Source organism: Lonchura striata, chromosome 3, assembly GCF_050655825.1.
Source record: "Lonchura striata isolate lonStrDom1 chromosome 3, ASM5065582v1, whole genome shotgun sequence".
NCBI lineage: Eukaryota > Metazoa > Chordata > Aves > Passeriformes > Estrildidae > Lonchura > Lonchura striata.
Window position 1 is genome coordinate 58761525 of NC_140705.1, and position 18295 is coordinate 58779819.

At 39.4% G+C, this 18295-nt stretch overlaps 2 protein-coding genes across 7 annotated transcripts in view; both read right to left on the bottom strand.

Annotated features, from left to right (window-relative positions):
- IPCEF1 (interaction protein for cytohesin exchange factors 1) overlaps positions 1–9552 on the bottom strand; it is an 84470-nt gene extending 74918 nt beyond the window's left edge. For 2 of the 4 annotated variants that reach the window (XM_085576617.1, XM_085576612.1), the window contains exon 1: positions 7–9552. The gene's annotated coding sequence lies outside the window, so the exon portion shown is untranslated. The remainder of the gene's footprint in view (positions 1–6) is intronic. The other 2 variants (XM_021540564.4, XM_085576613.1) reach the window with 2 other exon arrangements.
- Positions 9553–15507: 5955 nt separating this feature from the next.
- Positions 15508–18295, bottom strand: part of CNKSR3 (CNKSR family member 3) — a 56156-nt gene continuing 53368 nt past the window's right edge. For all 3 annotated transcript variants that reach the window (XM_085576609.1, XM_085576611.1, XM_085576610.1), the window contains one exon: positions 15508–16821. In XM_085576609.1, the coding sequence (XP_085432735.1) occupies positions 16523–16821 (299 nt within the window). In that variant the 3' untranslated portion in view covers positions 15508–16522. The remainder of the gene's footprint in view (positions 16822–18295) is intronic.

Sequence of the window (18295 nt, forward strand, 5' to 3'; positions counted from 1 at the left end):
TTTTACCTGCCAAGCCTACTTCAGTTCCAGGAACATCTGCGGCTGAGTAGCGACTGAGCATTCGGAGAAGCTGCTTTTCCCGAGCTACTTTTCCATCAGCCCAGCTGCAGCAGAATCGAAGTTGCAAGTGTGACAACCGAGTGGGGAGAGAGGTTCTGGGAGTTTGCTCTAGCACAGGCTGGAAGGACTGGAAGAGCACTGACGTAATGAGACCTATATAAAGCTTTGTGACAACCAGCAGTTGTCTCAGTGGTTTTACAAGTATCAGTTGTATTTACTCTAGCTGAGGTGTTGCTGCCTGCAACAGAAATTCAGCTTTCCTATGGCTGCTTCTCAATTCAGCATTCATGAAACAGCCAACACCCTTGGTCAGGATCAAGGGCTCATCATGGTAGATACTAGGTAGATAAAGAAGATGACATCATTCCATCCCAAAGACTTGGCAGAGATAAAGAGGGAGTAAGATGATGACAAAGTACCTGGAAAGTGAAAAAACAAATCCAACCATGCCCCCTCTTGGCCTCTATCAAAGTAATGATTATGTGTAAAGCCCTGACTGTATGCATATATATAAATAAAAATCAAGACTCATACTCAGCACCGGGAAGTTGTTTAGCTAAAGTCTGCAAGCTCCTGCCTGTAATAATCCTCCAGCCTTCTGACTGAAGCCAAGAAAAGGGTTTAGCATTTTTCCTCTTCTCTAACCTAACACTATTTGTAAATGTGTTTTTTCCTCTCTCCTATCTTTCTAGTCAGTTTTATTTATGTAGACATGCCAGTGTGGTAAATTTCAGACCTATAATTTGTGGCTTCCTGACTTGGGATGGTTGATGGTACTGAAGTAGTTCTTATGTGGCTGTTCCTCCAACTGAATGTTTACACACAGATACACCATGCATAGCTTTTACTTATGTGCATAAGCAAGGGTTCTGCATGCTTCACATAACTTTTCAGAGTCTACATGTGTTTCTGATCATGACAACACATCGAAAATATGTGCCTACAAAACACATTTTAAATGTATTTGTACAACACAGTATGTGCTTACCCTTGAGGTGTTTTCTATATATAGAAAAGCTGAAGATGAAGCTTCTTGTTCTCATTCTTTCCCTTTAAGTTCTCCTGTTGCTATTCATTGTATCCAGGTTTCCATTACCACTCAGCTATACACGATTTTTCACTGGCATGAAATCAATCAAACCTGAATTCTGATAACACACATGCACATGATAAAGCATGATACTACCCCCTAAGGAGTTATCTGGACTTTCACATTTCAGTCAATTCAACAACAGTGATGGTGTGGGAATGAGCAACAGCTCAGTGTCTGCTGAGAGACCATGCCTCATAAGCCTTCAAGGTATCAAAAAGTATAGTTACAAATGGCAGTGTTCATTGTCACCATATTGAACATATATGTGCTTTAAATCTCTTTAAGAAACAAACAAACAAAATAAAAAAACAAACAAGAAAAAAAACAACCCTAAATCTCATAAATTCTGTCTTGTCTTTAATGGTCTTAAACAGTGACTTAGCTCCAAAGACTTTTTTTTTAATTTGGTTGTTTTAGTTTGCAGATGAGGCCTAACAAGCCATTCTAAGTTTCCTTCCAGATGTCAAACTTGAAGGCATTAATAAGAATTTTCACACCTGAATCTTGCAATAAGCTACATCGTCGGTCACCCTATTGGCCCCAAATAAGAAACACAAAGAGCTATGGCTAGTTCTTGATTACCCAACACTTGTGAAAATATTCACTCTTCTAGGACTTCACAGTATGAGAGTTAAACATTACTTTCTCCACCGTGACCTTACTTTTCCTAAGGCCGGGATGCAAGAAGGGAAGGCAGGCAGGCTGCAGCAGCCCTGGGACCTGCACTCGCAACTTGCCAGCTCCCAGTTAACAGCTACAGCCCCCTCTGGGGAGGCCTTCCCCAGTGAGGAAATAGAAAACACGTTTGACCACAGCCTGAAAACAGTAACACTTTAAACTAGATGAGTTTAACAAAATGACTATGTGTGTTCCACAGCCTTTGGACTAATCTTATAAACTCAAGCAGTCCTAAAAGTCAAGTGCTACATAAATGTATTCGCACGCTGATAACTGCCTGCAGGACCAAGACCTAAGTTAAGTAGATTCTACAAACCTCATCATTGTCTGTGTTTACAGAATATGATCTGACATATGTATGTTCCCTTTTTGTCATCATTATCTTGAATGGATTTTTATTTATGTGCATGACTAGACAGGCTGTGTTTTTATGAATACCAGCATTCAGCCACAGAGAACAATAAAACGTCTTTCTCTCACTGCAAAACTTTGCCTGGGAGCAGAGACCCACACAGCTCAGCCAAGCAGTCAAATGCCACAAAAAAATCCACATAGGAAACCATGTAAGCAAACAATTTCCAAAGGACTTGTACAGCAGGCTGTAATACATAATCTGCTTGCTGCACTGCTACGGACATGTCCATTTTTACCATGCAGAATGTTTTCGCAATCTGTTTGAGATAAGAAGAGAGGGCTGAGAGGACTAGAAAATCTAACCAGAGTTAATCACCACTAACAAGCCCTCAGCAGCCCAACCAGCTGAGTAATTCCTGCGGTGCTCTCCTACAGCAGAGACACACAGATAAAAAGCCTATTGGCACCACCAGTCAGACAGAAAGTGCCAGCTGTTCACACAATGATATTTGAAAAAAAGTAATACAATACAAAAAAAAATAATACAGCAGCAAAGCATTGTCCAGAAATCCTAGATGAGTGCTAGTTTTCTGCATGGATCCATGGTACAGCCTTACCCTGGCAAAGAGGAAACATTCCTCCTCCTCCTCCTCCACCCCTGTTAGCAGCACCTGGAGCTGCTGCCACCCTTTCCTGCAGTGGGAGTTGTCCAGTGGGGAAGAGACAATGGGGAAGATAAAAACCTCACTCTGGATCTCTCTTATAGCCTGTTGGTCCCCAAACACACTCTGGACTACATTACCTATCATGCATTAACTTTGCTTCCTAAAGAGAATGCTGGACCTGCTGATAGGATCATTGTGAAGGGTAAAGTACTGACAAGGAGCTGTTTTGGAGAGTGAAGAAGCCAAAGGCTATTTGATGGCATGTTTGGGAGAGAAAGGCTTAAACATGTCCTGAAAGCACAAGTGTTCCCAACAAGTGTCCTTGCGCTGGTTCTGTGTATTCTAGAGCCAGTCAGGTATCCAAGAGGCAAACTGATGGTAAAAATAAATAATTAATGAACAATCTCAAGCCAAAAAGCCATCGGGAATAATGGTTTTGTTCACCAAAACATTTACCATGCTTGAGCCTTGTTTAAAGCCTGGAATGGAATTTCAGACCACTGTTTTACCCAAATTTTATCTAAATCCATAATTTTGGGGGCAAAAAAATACAACAGGAATTTTAAGTCAAATTATCTTCTAATCAAGTTGAGGACCACTTTAGTTTCTTTCATTCTGCTAAACCTAGTCTCCTATATTACAAATTAAATTCAGAATAATCCACTTTTTCTGTTCATTCTGATGATGGTTTTTTTCAGGAGAATAAATAGTAATTTATCAGAAAAGAATAGAAATAAAACATTTTTTTAGAAGATTAAGTGGCGCCTAATAGTCTACAATCCAACAAGTTAAGCAAACAAAGAGAAGGGGAAACCCTACCTTGTAAATAAGGCAATTACAAATCTAATTTCTACACTCTGGAATGAAGCCAAGATATAAGTGTGAAGGACTCAGAGGAAAATCTGTTGTAAATTCCTTCAAGTGAAAGTCCCTTTTTAAAAGGCAGAGAACACATTGCAGAAAGGTCACAAAGTCACAGCAGTTGTTTGGGTTTTTTTCAAAGCACAACTCTAAATGAAAATTGACTTCTTTCTATAAAGACAGAGACACACACAGCTGCACTTGAAGTGTAACCCTGACACTAGAAGGAGAATAGCAATGATCAAAAATAGATCTTGCACTGAACTTCTGTAGGTACTTCAAATACCTGCTGAGTAGGCATTGCAACCTCGATAATTGTGAAAATTTATTCTTATTTATTCTCAGTTTAAAGAAAAGGAAAAAAAGGACAAATATACCTCATATAGGCATAGTGAGAAGTTACCCAAAAGCTGTTTCGGTAAACTTTCACTTGAGCCTGGTTTTATCATCTTTCTAGGTAAGGGGGCTGTGTGAATAGGGACATATGGCAACAGCAGACTCATGTTCCTTGACTATAGTTTGTAACTCTAAGCTCTTTGGAAGGTTTTTAGAAAAGGTAAAAGACTGAGTCTCAAAGAGCTGACAAGTCATGTCATTCTGTCTCAAATATTATGGTTGAGTAGTTTAAACAGAATTCAGTGCATGGGTACATACATTCACCCACAGGCATACACACATATAAAGCTCAGGCAAATTCCACTGAAACTAGGAAACCAGACTGGAAAATCTACTTATATTACACCTTTGCATTTTAGTCATAAATTTAAAAGACTGTGGGTGTTGTGACTAACTGACAGAGAGTAAATTAAGCCACTATGTGGTGTTTACCATGAGGTAAACTGCTCCCTCTCCTGCTTTTTAATTGGAGGTTAACTTTGGCACACTCCACTATAAACAAGTTCTGGCACTAAAAACAAAGAGACAAGGAATCCTTTCATGGACGTATTCCTGTAGTTCATCAAATATTCATTACTTACATTGCCCAGATATATTGTCAAAGGTGATAAACACACACATATCAATAACAATAGTCTGATATTCTGCTCCATTCCTCATCACAGATGTACCCAATCCTGATTCCAAGGAAAGCAAGGAAAGTGCAGTGTGCAACCATATCCAAAAAACATGAAAGGTCTGGCTCTAACTCTCAGAAGTCTTCCTGAGCAAGAATAGCAAAGCAGTGCCTTGATCCTGGCCTCCATTTTTATTCACTTACATATAATTGCACACACATACAAAAATGACTGTGAACTAGTTATAGAATGACACAGCAACACTTCACCACACCTCCTACATAATACCAGAAGGCCTTGTGGCAAATACTCCAGTCAATTACTGTCTCTCCCAGTCAGGATGCTGACAGATCACACACACACAAAAAGAAGTTGCTGCAAGAAAGGGTCCTGGCAGGAAAATGGTGGCAAATCCCAGAATAAAGCTACAATAGCACCACAGTATATGTATGTATCCTCAGGCTGACCAGCTGGCAAGACTGCCACATTTCAGGCAGTAAGTACATACTTGAGCATGCCCAACTTACTTGGAGTTGTACTGTGGCTCAAACAGACATGAAGAGACACAAATATCTCATTTATAATTTTCTGGATACTTTGAAAAACAGAGGCTGTTATTGTTTTTTAGCTTATCAGGCTGTTACTATCTTGCATTGTAACTTTGCAAAGTATATTATTCCCCCCCAAAAAAAATTAAAACACTACACCTTTAATCATAGGTTGCTCCCACTGATAAATTACCTATTTAATATGTTTACCTGGGCTATTTTCCACAGTACGAGTCATGTTGAAATTGCACTAATTAAAATATCTCTATTTATTTGCATGACTAATCAGTACTTATCTGTAACATGGCACTTCATATCTTCAAAGTACTTCAGCTGTTATAAATGGATTATCTGAAAACTTGCCCAAAAATATATCTTGAAATCTGATGCACAGACTCAGCTATTGCTTCCTAAAATAACTACTGGCTTTACATGCACTCTGAATCGTAGTGAGGGCAATACTGACAGGTCTGCAGAAGCACATGCGTTACTTATGGATGGAGTAAATATTCCACAGAAGAGATAAAGGCAGCAGACCAGACAGTGCTTCTTGATGACACAGAAAAGCAGATGGCTCAGTCCTTTGAGTGGTAGTAAAGTCTACCCCACTTCCCACCATGCTTTTTGCTTAAAAGAGCTGTCACACTTATGTGCAAATGAAGTCCCACATCCCTAAAATTGCTTGCAAGATACTTGCCACCATTCTTTCACTTCCTCCTCCTTGGAGCTTTCTACAGACTTGAATGCCAAAATATTCATGACATCTGGTACTGCTTTCTGGAGACTCTGGCCACTGACAATTTGCACTGCATGAGAAATCAATTTCTTGGTACCATGCTACCTGTGTGTCTCCCCATAAAGTTCATACCCCTGGGCCACTCATTGGTTGAAAGAAGATGAAAATGGGTAATTTTTGCTTCACAGCTCATTCTAACAAGGAACTTATATACAGAAACAAGCTACTTCCATAAGCACAGAGCTGCCCTACTTGTCTACAAGTTATTTTCCTTTTTAAAAAGTAAAAATCACATTAGAAATGGCAGGGATGTGTCTTTCAACTCTATCAGGAAGCAGTATAAAAGAGCATATTTTATAGGTCTATTGTCTTGATTTTAAAAGGCCAAACTATATTTTAGAGCTATCAATATGCTTTCCCTTGTCAGAAGTGTAGCACCATTACTAATACTTTCTTTCTATTAAGAGGAAAACCCCCACAGTTCTTCAAAACAAAAAGTGTTTTTGTAACGTTCTGCAAGTGCCTCAACTGAAGGAACAATGGCAATTTTTGATGATGCTTTTTACTCTAGATCAGTACAAAACTGAAAAATTACTGAATCTGAATGTTACATCTCCCTGTCCCTTTCCTGTGCTGTGCCCCTGAACTGCATCTGCTCATGCATTCATTTGATTGCTTCAGGGTCCTTTAAACCTCCAAATTTCACTAGGGTTATGGTGAAGCATGCATGGTGGCTTTTATCCAGAAGGGCCTGAAAGCACTTGATGAACTCTACCAGGATGCAATCACACACAGCCTACTCACCTCTCTGCAAATTCATAAGGTTGTAGAGACATCAAGAGATCATTAAGTCTTTCCCTCCCAGCTGGATCAACTATACTCGGGCTATTTCTAACAGAGGCTGCCTAACCTGTTCTCTAAGATTTCAAATAAGGGAGGTTCCACAGCTCCCTTCAGCATCTTAAACCAGTCCTTAACGCTCCTTGACATCAGGCTTTTCAACCAAATTCAAGCTCTGTGCTGCAATTTAAGCTTATTGTTTCTTGTCCTATAAATTTCTTACATAAATCTTTAATGTTTGTTCTTATCACACCAATGCAGTCATCTTTTCTTAGGACTATGCAACATAGTTTGATTTGGTATTTTCTCAAAGGCCAATGTTTTCTAAGCAAGAGGGGCTGTTGCCCCCTCGCTGAAACTACCTGCTGTGGTAAATTCTTTAGGTTATTGCAGGCACAGCCAGCCCTAAAATGACAGTCACCAAAGAAATGGAAGTGCCCCCCGTGTACAGTTAATGAGAGGCTCTCTTGAAGAATCTGCTGAGAACAAGAGCCCCAGCCCTTTTTTCCTGTTTGTGTTAGTCAGAAATACAAGTAATTTGCCATCAATTCCCAGGCAGTTCATTACTAATACTGACAGAGTCACACAGTTTGGTTTAGACTCAAAAGAAGATTTGAATGCCTGCTGGTTGTGTCCCTCTTCAGCTTTGGGAAATAAAAGAAAAAGCCAAAGAAAAGTCAAACAGAATCTGAGCAAAGCCTTTCTGCACTGCTTTTTCTATTCTGCTGCTCTTTAGACCCTTTCAACTGTACTAATAAGTACAATGCAGAATAATTAAATCCCTGACCCATTACACTCAGGAAGTTAAAACTAGAAGACAAGGCTTGATAAAAAAATCTTACTATCTAACTAGGTAAGACAGACTGCAATAAAGGTATAGATCATTAAAAAAGCAGAAAAAAGCTTCTTCACTAACATTAATATAAATAAAATAGCCAAAGAAAAATAGATACATCCTAAATGTAGAAAACTACAGATGTAGCAGCAGGGAATATGCGTGGGCTTTTCTGCAAAAAACTGTTCCACCCGGTCATATGTCTGTCCCACTCCTGACCTGAGAGTTTTTTCAGCACTAAACAGCCCTTCATTACCAGTGAGCTTCAGTAGGCAAACATGTAAATTAGGTGTTAAGTTTACAACATGAACAGCACAAAAGAAAATGAGTTACCATTTTTTGGCTGGTGACTGAGGCAACAAATCTCACAGTTCACCTCCTTATTTCAAATGGGGAGCAGGAGACACAGAAGCTACCAAGTCTGAAGGACCCCCAACCCTAGCACATATCCTATGTCTTCTCCCATGAAGAACTGCTTGAAATATAACTTATAATAAACAAATCATGCCTAAAATGTTCATAAAGCATTATTACTTTAAAATAAAAACACTTTATAACTTAATTGCAATATATATTGCCTCTTCAATCCTCTTAATGTAGTTTTAACTTACCAGAAATTTAGAGAGATCTCAGGAAAACCATAAAGTTTGTACACATGAAGCAATAGGTTCTCCCCCACCCAGGAGACTCCTTTCTGTCTTCCTTTTTTCCTCCCCCACCCAAGCCCTGAATACAGGAAGAGAGATCACCAGCTGCCTGCTGAAGAAAACAACTACCAAATAGTGTGCATCATTCAGATGGCTTGGATGATTCAGCTTTTCCATGTGAACTTTAAGTGGCACAAATGGTGCTTTGTGCATTTCTGAATCAAGAGTGTATTTAATAGTCCAAGAGCATAACACAATTTCTACTTGAAGAAAAACTTTTCATCTTAAACACAGCAGTATATGTTACCTTACAATGGCTCCAGTTCTCAAACCAGTCAATAATTACATCTATCTGTGTTTATGGTATTGCAGCATCTTCAGCCTTTAAAAATACATTTTCTATTGTTCTCAAAAGTTGAACTGAGTAGGACAGTGAAAAGAGGATCTAGTGACGAGCTTACAGTTTTGAAAACCACCTGATATGATGTGCATTGGTTTGAGAGTGGGAGGGCTGGGAAGGAACAGAAAACCCAGGCGTAGCAAGCAGTCTGCTCTCCCAAAGCACAGCAGCACAATAATAGAGCAGCTGCTTGATCATAAGCACCCCACAGTTACCTGCAGCTCATTGTCCAGAAATTTGTAGGAGAATAATATTAGAAGTTTCCAGACAGTAGACTCAGATATGAAACCCCACACAAATGTAAAACACATACACATTTACTTTGTGTAGTTTTTGTTTAGCACTGCTCAGATAAAGAATTAGTGCCTGGTTTTACTTGTCTAGTTTTTTTGGCCTTTATTAATTGTTCAAATGTTCACTTGCATCTTCATCAACAAGACCCTGTTTTCATTTCACCCTTTCAATCATAAATCAGAAACGGCTCTCATCAACCAATAAGATTTGACACAAAAAGTAGAAGGAACCTAGTGCTCAGACCTAGTGCTGAGGACAGAACATCTTGCCCAACAAAACCTGTTTAATTACTGGGAGAATTTCTTATTTATGCTCAAGTACAAAAGCAGCACAAGCATGTTGAACACAACACTGCCTTCTGCAGGCACCCAAGTGTGACAATGCCAAAACTGCCTGAGGTGCTCAGCAAGGGCACCTTGAGCAAAGGGAGAAAACAGCAACAGACTGAAGAGACCACTCATCACCGGAGATCACTGAAGACCTAGAGAAAAACAACAGAAATGTTGCTTGGTCTGTGCTTTCAACAATGGAACCAAGCCTTTGGGTTCCTGTAGTGTGCCATCTTCCACTAGGGCAGCACCCAGAATTTTGTCTTAGGGGTGCAAACTAGGCAACAGTACTGGAAAGCAACCAGAGAACAACGTTTTGGCAGCATCTCTTCTCCCACAAATATCTCTTGTATGGTTTTTGTGATTTTATTACTGACTTTCACTTTATTTTAAAACATAGGCATGTTATCCACATCCAATACAAAAAGCTTGTATCAAACTAATCGGGGTGATAAAATTCTCGCCTTACAGTTCCTTCCCTGAGACAACGCTGCCAGAGTCAGCCTCACCAGCCAAGATGTCTCTCTACATGAACAGCAAATACTCCACGAGACCAGAGGGTGTCCAAAATCCTCTGTATTTTGAAAACACACCAAATACTTCATTGCAAACTAGATGAAAAATCCACCATTGCAGGAGTGACCTGTGGGAGAAGTCATGCACTTTGGTATCCATGTGTGATTCACGTTTTTTGTACTTCAGACTTCTGGTGATTGTTTTCATTCCCTGACATTTCTTGATAGGGAGAAAGATAGCAGGAGTACTTCTCATCACAGCTTCCCTCATCATGACACCTCCCCTGCTTTGGTCAGCCACTGGGAAATGAGTCATGATGCCGAAACCTGAGCCTCTTCCACATCTTTCTAAAGCCTTATTTCCCACACAGACCACATGCATTGCAAGCACAGCAGCCAGCCACGGTCAGTAGCAGGTCAAATGCATTTCCTGTGACCAGATTCACCCAAGTGTGAGCACCCCAGGGTATCTGCCTCACTGCCTCTCCCAGACAGCCGCATCTCACTTGTCCCCTTTGCTTTAGTAAAGGTCTCTCGGTGAGCACTAGCTGAAACATGCCTGTGGCACACCAGGAGCTCCTATGCTGCCAAACCTTTTTTGTTTTTAGATTATGGCTCCCTCATAACACTGTGAGACACACCATGTCACTCCACAATGTTCCCACACTTTCACAGGAAAACCAACTTTGCAAATCATGTACTTTGCCCCATTAGCCTTTTAATCGAGGCCTGTCACTCATATCCTGAGCATGGGGTGGGGAAGAGAGGGGCTGCTGCTTTAGCTGATGGGTAGGAAGGGCAGGAGGTCCACATCCCTATCTCCAGTGCAACCTATGAATCCAGCGTTACAAAACTCTGAAAGAGAAAAAAACAGACCCTTTCTTCCTATCCAGTGATAAGCTGATGTTTCTGGACCAAGGACTGCTTGGGGTGGTCTAAGTAAGTTCAAAGCAGAGTCTAAGCCAATAGCTTACTAAGCAGAGAGGAATTCTTATACGAATCAAGAACTTGGAAATGTTTTGTGGACAGTACTATTTTTTGCTGGAAGGCTCTAGTGAAAACTATCTTGGACATCAAAACAAACTGATTATGCTATAAATATTAAAGACTTTACAGCTGTTTGTTTGTGAAATAAATTTTTGAAAAGTCCCTTAGCCTTAATATAGGGAGGAAAAGGTCAGAGAGCAAAGACATAGTAAAAGGGAAATAATTAATTTAGGACATCATTTATTTCGCTCTCATCCTACTCAATTACAGGAATTTATACCAACTGTCCCCCAGAAACCAGTGGTCAAGAAATATGCCAGACAATATTAAGACTTCTGCATGTTCAATGGGACATTCAGTGACGTGTGAGAGTTTTAGCTAAAACTGTGTTACACCTAAGAAAGCCTTTGATCACATTCTGTGGAAATACATTCAAACACCACAGCTGCACTTCAAGAATCTACAATAAGTGTACTACAGCCTTCATTTTCTACTGTCATGTAATAAAATCAAACAAATCACCCAAAATGCAGCCACTAAAGTTTGGCTGATCTTATACCTACATGAAAATCCTCAGTTTAGTTATTATTCATGAACTTGTTATTCACAAGGCAGAAAATGTTTTTTCTTATGTTTTGCTAATGAAGTTTTGTTTGGTTGGAGCTCTTTTACAGTTTACAGATTAAAATTTTATGGCTCATTTATGACTACTTGGCATTATGAACATTTTCACTGGAAATATGGGAGGATTTCATTAGGAACATTGGTAATGAAAACAGCTAATGGGGGATGAAAGAGGAAAACACATTAATAAGTAGCACTGAGAAGCATGCAGTTACTTGGGGAAAAAAAATAACATTAAATACATGGTCAAAACATTGAATATATTTTTAGACTGTAACATATTGTCTCTCAGTAAATATTGCCCAAACAAAAAAGCCTCTAAGCAAAGGTCACAAGGCTCCTCACCTGCAAAGGCACTCCCAGAGCACATCTAAACACGTGGTGGCGGAGCACCATCAGTCAGCACAGCCCAGTGATCCATCAGAATCTTGTCAGGTTTGCTCCACAGGTACATTTCAACAATTCCTGCTCTGGCTCACTTGCACTCTAAAAGGGCTACACTTACCAAGGAGGGTGTGGACTCTCAGAAACAATCAACCAAAAAACCAAAGAAGCCCAAGCAACTACCCCTCTCAGCTGAAGATACAGTAAACTGGACTTCCTGTCCTCTGATTCCTTGGTTGCTGTCTGGCATAGGGAACATTCACCCTCACCAGAGAACAAACAGAAACCACAATCATAAATTGACCCTAAGGATTTTCCCTGTAGCTCAGAACTCTCTGGCACTTATTTTATGCTTAATTACTCTGTCTCCATACTCTGTTAATCAATCATGTAATTGTCTAACATATCTTTACCCTCTCCTAAAAAACCAAACTGGATAACTCCATAACCACTTAAGGGAGAAAGTCAGTGGCTTACATCATCCTGAATAACTGAGATGACCACACAGGGAGGTTTAAAAAGAAATGTTTACATCTATTCTATGTCATACTAAAACAAACACATTTCTCCCACTGGCAGGAACTGGAGGACACCCAAAGGTCTGGGGTTTTTTCCTCCACTGAGTATGCAATCCTCATTTTTTCTTCCACTGGCAAAGTATGTGCAATAGACAACTCTTGCCTGTTTCAAATCTAGTATGTATTTAAAAAAAAATCCCAACTCTTAAGTGATGTTAGAGCAGTAACATTGTTTTTAAATTTGACTTTCCACTTTTGGACAAAGTCCAGAATAACCCAAACTACACTTTTGGACCACTGCACAAGGCCCCCTGGGAATAACACAACCTTACCAGCAATTACTATCACAAAGACAGACAAAACTGATGGTTAGGGACTCGCATTGTGCAGGCAACAGGATAAAGAGAGGTTGCTATTTTAAACTGATGCAGCTGAAGCACAGGCAGCAGAATTTGGTGAAATTACACACTGACAGCAGCTCTTGACTGCTTTTGTCAATATATATTGCAGCTCAAGTGTGGTGTGTGGAACTACACATAACTGCTTTGAAAGACTGCCCTTGTTTCATATTCTAGCATCATACAAAAGTAGTGGTAGAAATAAATGTGCATGCTGCAGTTGTGTCGGGTGCTTTCTTTGCAGAGTTACTGTCACTCAGCTGAAGCAGCATTCGACACAACACAGACCCACACATTTAACTTAGCCTGACCCCTCTTTTTTCATTCTCCAAACTGAGTTTTTTGGAGTGCTCTTTAGACATCTTAAGTGAATCACAGAATATGCTGAGTTAAGTCAGTGGCTTCATCAAGAGTTCTTGTCCATTATAAAAACCTCACAGCCTGCAAGGAGACAAAAGCATTCCTATGTGACAGCCACAAAGAGCATGTGCTCCATAACCACAGTATGTGCAAAGCAAAGCTCAGGCTTTACAGAGAAGAAAGAAGTCACAGTTGTACATCAGGACAAAGATTACTCCAAAGGACACAACAGTTCTTTCCAATTGCCCACGACCATTTCTATCCCACACTTCAGGATGGTGCACTAGATGTATGGTGGAAATTAGGGGATGAATATTTCAGTGCAGAAAACTCAAGCAGAAGCCAACATTCACACTCCTCTGAAATACCAATCCTGCTGGCAAAGGCATTTCTGAGAATGTATGAGCACAAAAGCCTTTCTGCCTGTGTAAGATATTCCAAAAATTGAATTATGAAGGCAGGAAAGCTCCTAGGAAAGTAAAACTTGAAAAAAAAAAAAAAAAAAAGGGGTTGAGCTGAATTCATTGAGATCTAAGTTAAAGAGTTAAAGCCTGATGACAGGTTTAACTTGGTCTATTCAGGATGTGATTGCAGATATAAAGCAGTTTGTGAAGACTGCCTGGTGCAGTGTAATAAAACAGGATGCAAGATTTGGACTAAAGAAACATTTTTGCAAGAAGAAAATTCTTTATCCTCTCCAACTTAAAAGCTTGTCTTTACCATCTGTTTCCTGGTTTGGTTAAATTTTGGATTTTTACTCCCTCTCCTTTCTGTTCGAGCACCAAGACTATGGAGCATGTTGCTTGTAAAACAAGCCCTGCTTATGAGGAAGGAAAAGTTATCAGTTCATTGATTAACACAAAATTAGTAAAATGCTCTCAGTAGTGTGTTCACCTCTGTTAGTCATCCAGAATTCAAACACTGATTAATTTAATTGTCCATAATACCAGAGGAAACACATGGCTTGGAGAATTGCCCTGCACTCTGTCTCTACAAGCCATTAGTGCTCATTTTCATGTCTTATTTCCTCTCACACATTACAATCCAAAATAGGACTTTTTTTTTTGCAATGGTTATGTAAGAGAAACCAAAGGCATTGGCTTTCACATATTCTACAGACTTTAACAGAAGCCTGCTCAATATTTCAAAAGTGCATGATCCCCACTACATATATATATATGCATGAGTACTAAATATTATTTTCCATTTTTGTGGGGTTGATGATCTTTTCCAATTACCTGCATTGTTTTTCCACCATAACAGTGTATTCAGAGTATTGTGGAGTACTGTACTATGGCAGGACATCTGGAAATGTACATGATACTTATTAGGGAAATCAGCCTAGATATAGTTTTTCATTGGATAGATACACATACCTTCAACATCAAGAGATAAGCCAATATTTTGCATAATAGCAGATTTCTTTTGCACGTTAAGCCAGAAGGATATCAGCTGTGATTTATCCCTAGATCTGTGGGACTTTTTGTTTTACCCCTAAACTGTAGAGCATCCTCTATATTCACTATATGCAATAAGAGGTTAAGCATGATGGACCCCATTCATTTTTAAAGTAAAGAAAACACGACATTGAAAATGAGCAATATCTTCATTTTAAAAGTCTTGTTTAGACAACACCCTTAGAACAATTCAGCCTTTTTGAGGCTAGACTATACTACACCACAGAGCCTACAACATGGCAGTTTCAGCCCTTTCCTTGGAGGCAGGACCAAACTGCTGTAGGGTTCACTTGCACAGGAGCAGTTCATGTCTAGTACAGACTGCCATCTCAGGGAGTGGAGGAGAGTGGCAGATGGGAGACATCTGCTTTGATCAGAAAGGTCCAAACCAGCCTCCCCAGTCATGAGTGAGTCACAAACAAAATTAACTGAGAAGTGAATGAAACACCCTGTCTCTCTCTGCAAGGCTGTAGCACAACTTCATCAGCTCATTGCAGCAGAATGGTGACATCTTCATAGACAGGTTTACAGTGTGTTTTTAACATCCTGTTATCACATGTGATTTCTGCCCCAATCCTACATGCAAACTAGCATTTAACTTCCCTCTTTTTCCCCACCAATCATTAAACACAAATCCTTCTTTTCAGCAAGACCAAAGGAGTAGAGGCTGTTGGCAATGTATCATCCTCAAAAATAGTTAGTCTTATAATTAGAAGGTAATACAAAATCTTATTTTCTTTTCATTTGACTAAGTTGTGCCCAATACTTTGATACAGGAAGGTACAAACTCTATCTGTTTAAAAATATATACAACTATATTTAACATTTAAATAACTTTAAACACAACTGTTTGCATACTAACAATCTTATGTACATTCTTTCTTAAACAATACCTCTTCAATATCCTCCTCTTTTGTTAAACAAGTTTTATTTTCCTCCCAAAATACCCAACGCCACTTTAAAATTCTGGAGGGGTAAAAATTAGAGCTATATAGAAAATAGCAAGATGTCTTACAATTGTAGTGTATGGTAGCACATATTTTTCATAAAAACAACAACATCATTCAAAAACTGAACCACTGTAAAAGTTCTCTTAAGTCCAACAGGACTGTCTTTAAAGGTTACTTTGGTTAACAGCAAGTCATTCTTAAACAATTAAGGAAAAAATATATATTCTTTCACCACCTCTACAGATGCATTTCCTTGGCTTGTTGTAGCAATCCATATACCTTTACAGATGAGCACCGCAGTTGTTCAGTGCTCCTTATTTGTATTGTGATTTCAAATAAAATAGATTACATATATAAGGTTGGATTGATTTATAATTAAATTAGTCCAACTTCCTAAAATCTCTGAATAAGAGAACTCTCTTCCTAAGACTTCATAGGAACTCTGGATATCAGAGAAAGAACAATAACACTACTAACTTCTTCCTCACAAGGTTGATCTCATGCAGTACTTGAAACAGCACCACTAAGTTGCACAAAACTGCTGTTTTCCCTGTTTATTTTCTCAGTCAGGAGAGTGTCAACTTCTGTGAGCTCTTCAAACTCTGACACCCTGCCAGTTGCACCAGCCTCTGAGCATTCAGACAACTAAAGTGCCACTGGACTTCACAGTAATACAATGCTTTCCTCTGAGTCATTATGCATTTTCCAGGTCATTTGTGGCCCCTCCCCACTGAAATTTTACTCATTTCCACGGGAATTAATGCCTTCAGTTTTTGGCCAGGAGAAGGAACTCGATCTTTCTCCCCTCCTTGCACTATGAAACCCTCTGATCCATCAAAAATGACAAACAAAAAGGCTGAAGTGTGAGATTCTCCAGGAAAAGAACACTGCATTAGTCACTGTGGGTCAGTTAAGCTGCAAAGTAGAGAAGTCTGACCGACGAGCAAAGGCACTTGGGAACAGCGCTGGGGACAAGTCAGTGAGTCAACAATTTCAGTCTCGTCAACCAATTGACCAGCAGCGAGGGCTCTGCCGAGGAGGATTTTGCAGATGATGTAACAGATGATTTTTTAGCACCTTCCTCTTGAAAAGGAATTGTTGCACTGTTGTGGAGGTCTGTGTTCATAAAACACCTGCTGCCTCGAATATAATCCGTTCCCCTCACTAACTGCTTGTCAGACACTGGCCTGGAGAGCGGATGCTGCGTGGAGGGGCTTTCCTCAATGATTGGGGGTATCCTTTCATTGCTGAAGTACCTGCAGAGGACATCTTCACCTGTACAAACAAGAGGGAGAAAACCAATTATTGCTGACTTCAAAACCCTCCATTAACATTTTCTGGTTTTATAAAAGTATTCTGGTTACACTTCAAATACCTAGATCTGGAGTTTTGTTCATAAAATAACTGGACATAAACAGCTATCAATAGACTCACAGATTTTTGTATCTTTAATGTTTTTTAAGTAGCAGAAATAATGAAATAAATCCATACTCAGAGGAGATACCATTTGAGTGTTGTATTCCAGATTCACACACACCAAAAATGATGATACAGACTACCTTGATGCAAATCATTATCATAGATGATATGTAACAAATCTTCTTCTAATGTGTTATTCAAAATGCTGAAGAGATCAGAGTTGAATCCATAAACTTTTCAATATAACTCATGAGTAACTTAAAAGCTACTAATATTACTTTGGAAAAGAGAAATTAATTTTGCAGGTGAAGATGTAAGCACTTCCTTCCCTGGTTTTGACCAGTGATTCGTGATGCTTCCTCTGTTTTAACTCTTCCCCAGACACTTGACTAAAGCAGCTGCTGCTAAAGAAATCTTGCTGAACTAGGCAGGCCTTTGGTTCTGATCTAATACAGCTTAAATACAAGCCTGCAGCACTTTGGTACCTTTCAAGCATTAAAAAAAGGCAACACAAAGCCAAAGGTTAAACCAAACAAAAAACCATACACACAAAAACCAGCCCTGCCATCTGGTGATGGCTCTGTTAGGTTCCCTGCAGGTTGATGCTTCTCACTATCAATTTCTACTTTTACATGAAAATAATAGAATCTAGCTTTGATTTTACCTAGAATTAGACATTAGCTTTCGTAACTGATTCCAAGAATAAACTAGCATCCTTATTTCCCACTCTAAAAGGACTGAAATAGACTTTCAGATGCAAAAAAGGGTGGGAAGAAGACAGTGTGGGAAGTAAAAAAAGCCATTCAACTGAACACAAAGTGTTACGAGCTTCTGTCTCTCTCCCATTCAGTGACGCCTGCAGAATATGTTCATTTCTAAAAGCAGTAGCAGTAAAAAGCAGCTCCTAAAAGACCTTACATTTTACATTTTGTAAACAAGCTTGCTTCTTCAACAGCCTCGACAGTTAGCTAAACAAAAAGACTTAGCAAAAAAGCAGTTTCACAATCAATATTAAACACAGTAGAAAGGGAAAGGGCTGTGTGCAAGAGCAAAGTGGTAAACCTGTGCTACAAAGTCACAAGTACAGATATGCCCTAGTCATTCTAGCTAACTTAACACTGCAAGTCTAAGGCAGAAGATTTGAGTTCCATCACTGCATACTCTCAGAAATTTCACAGTTATCATCTGGCATTTCTGCTAAACCCAACAATGGTCACCTTGCATCAGTTCACCAACATGCCAACTATAATCCTCCATTCCTAATTTAAACACTTTCATGTAGTTCACCCCAAGGAAATTTTGGAGAGGAAGAGAATTAGGGATAAAACCT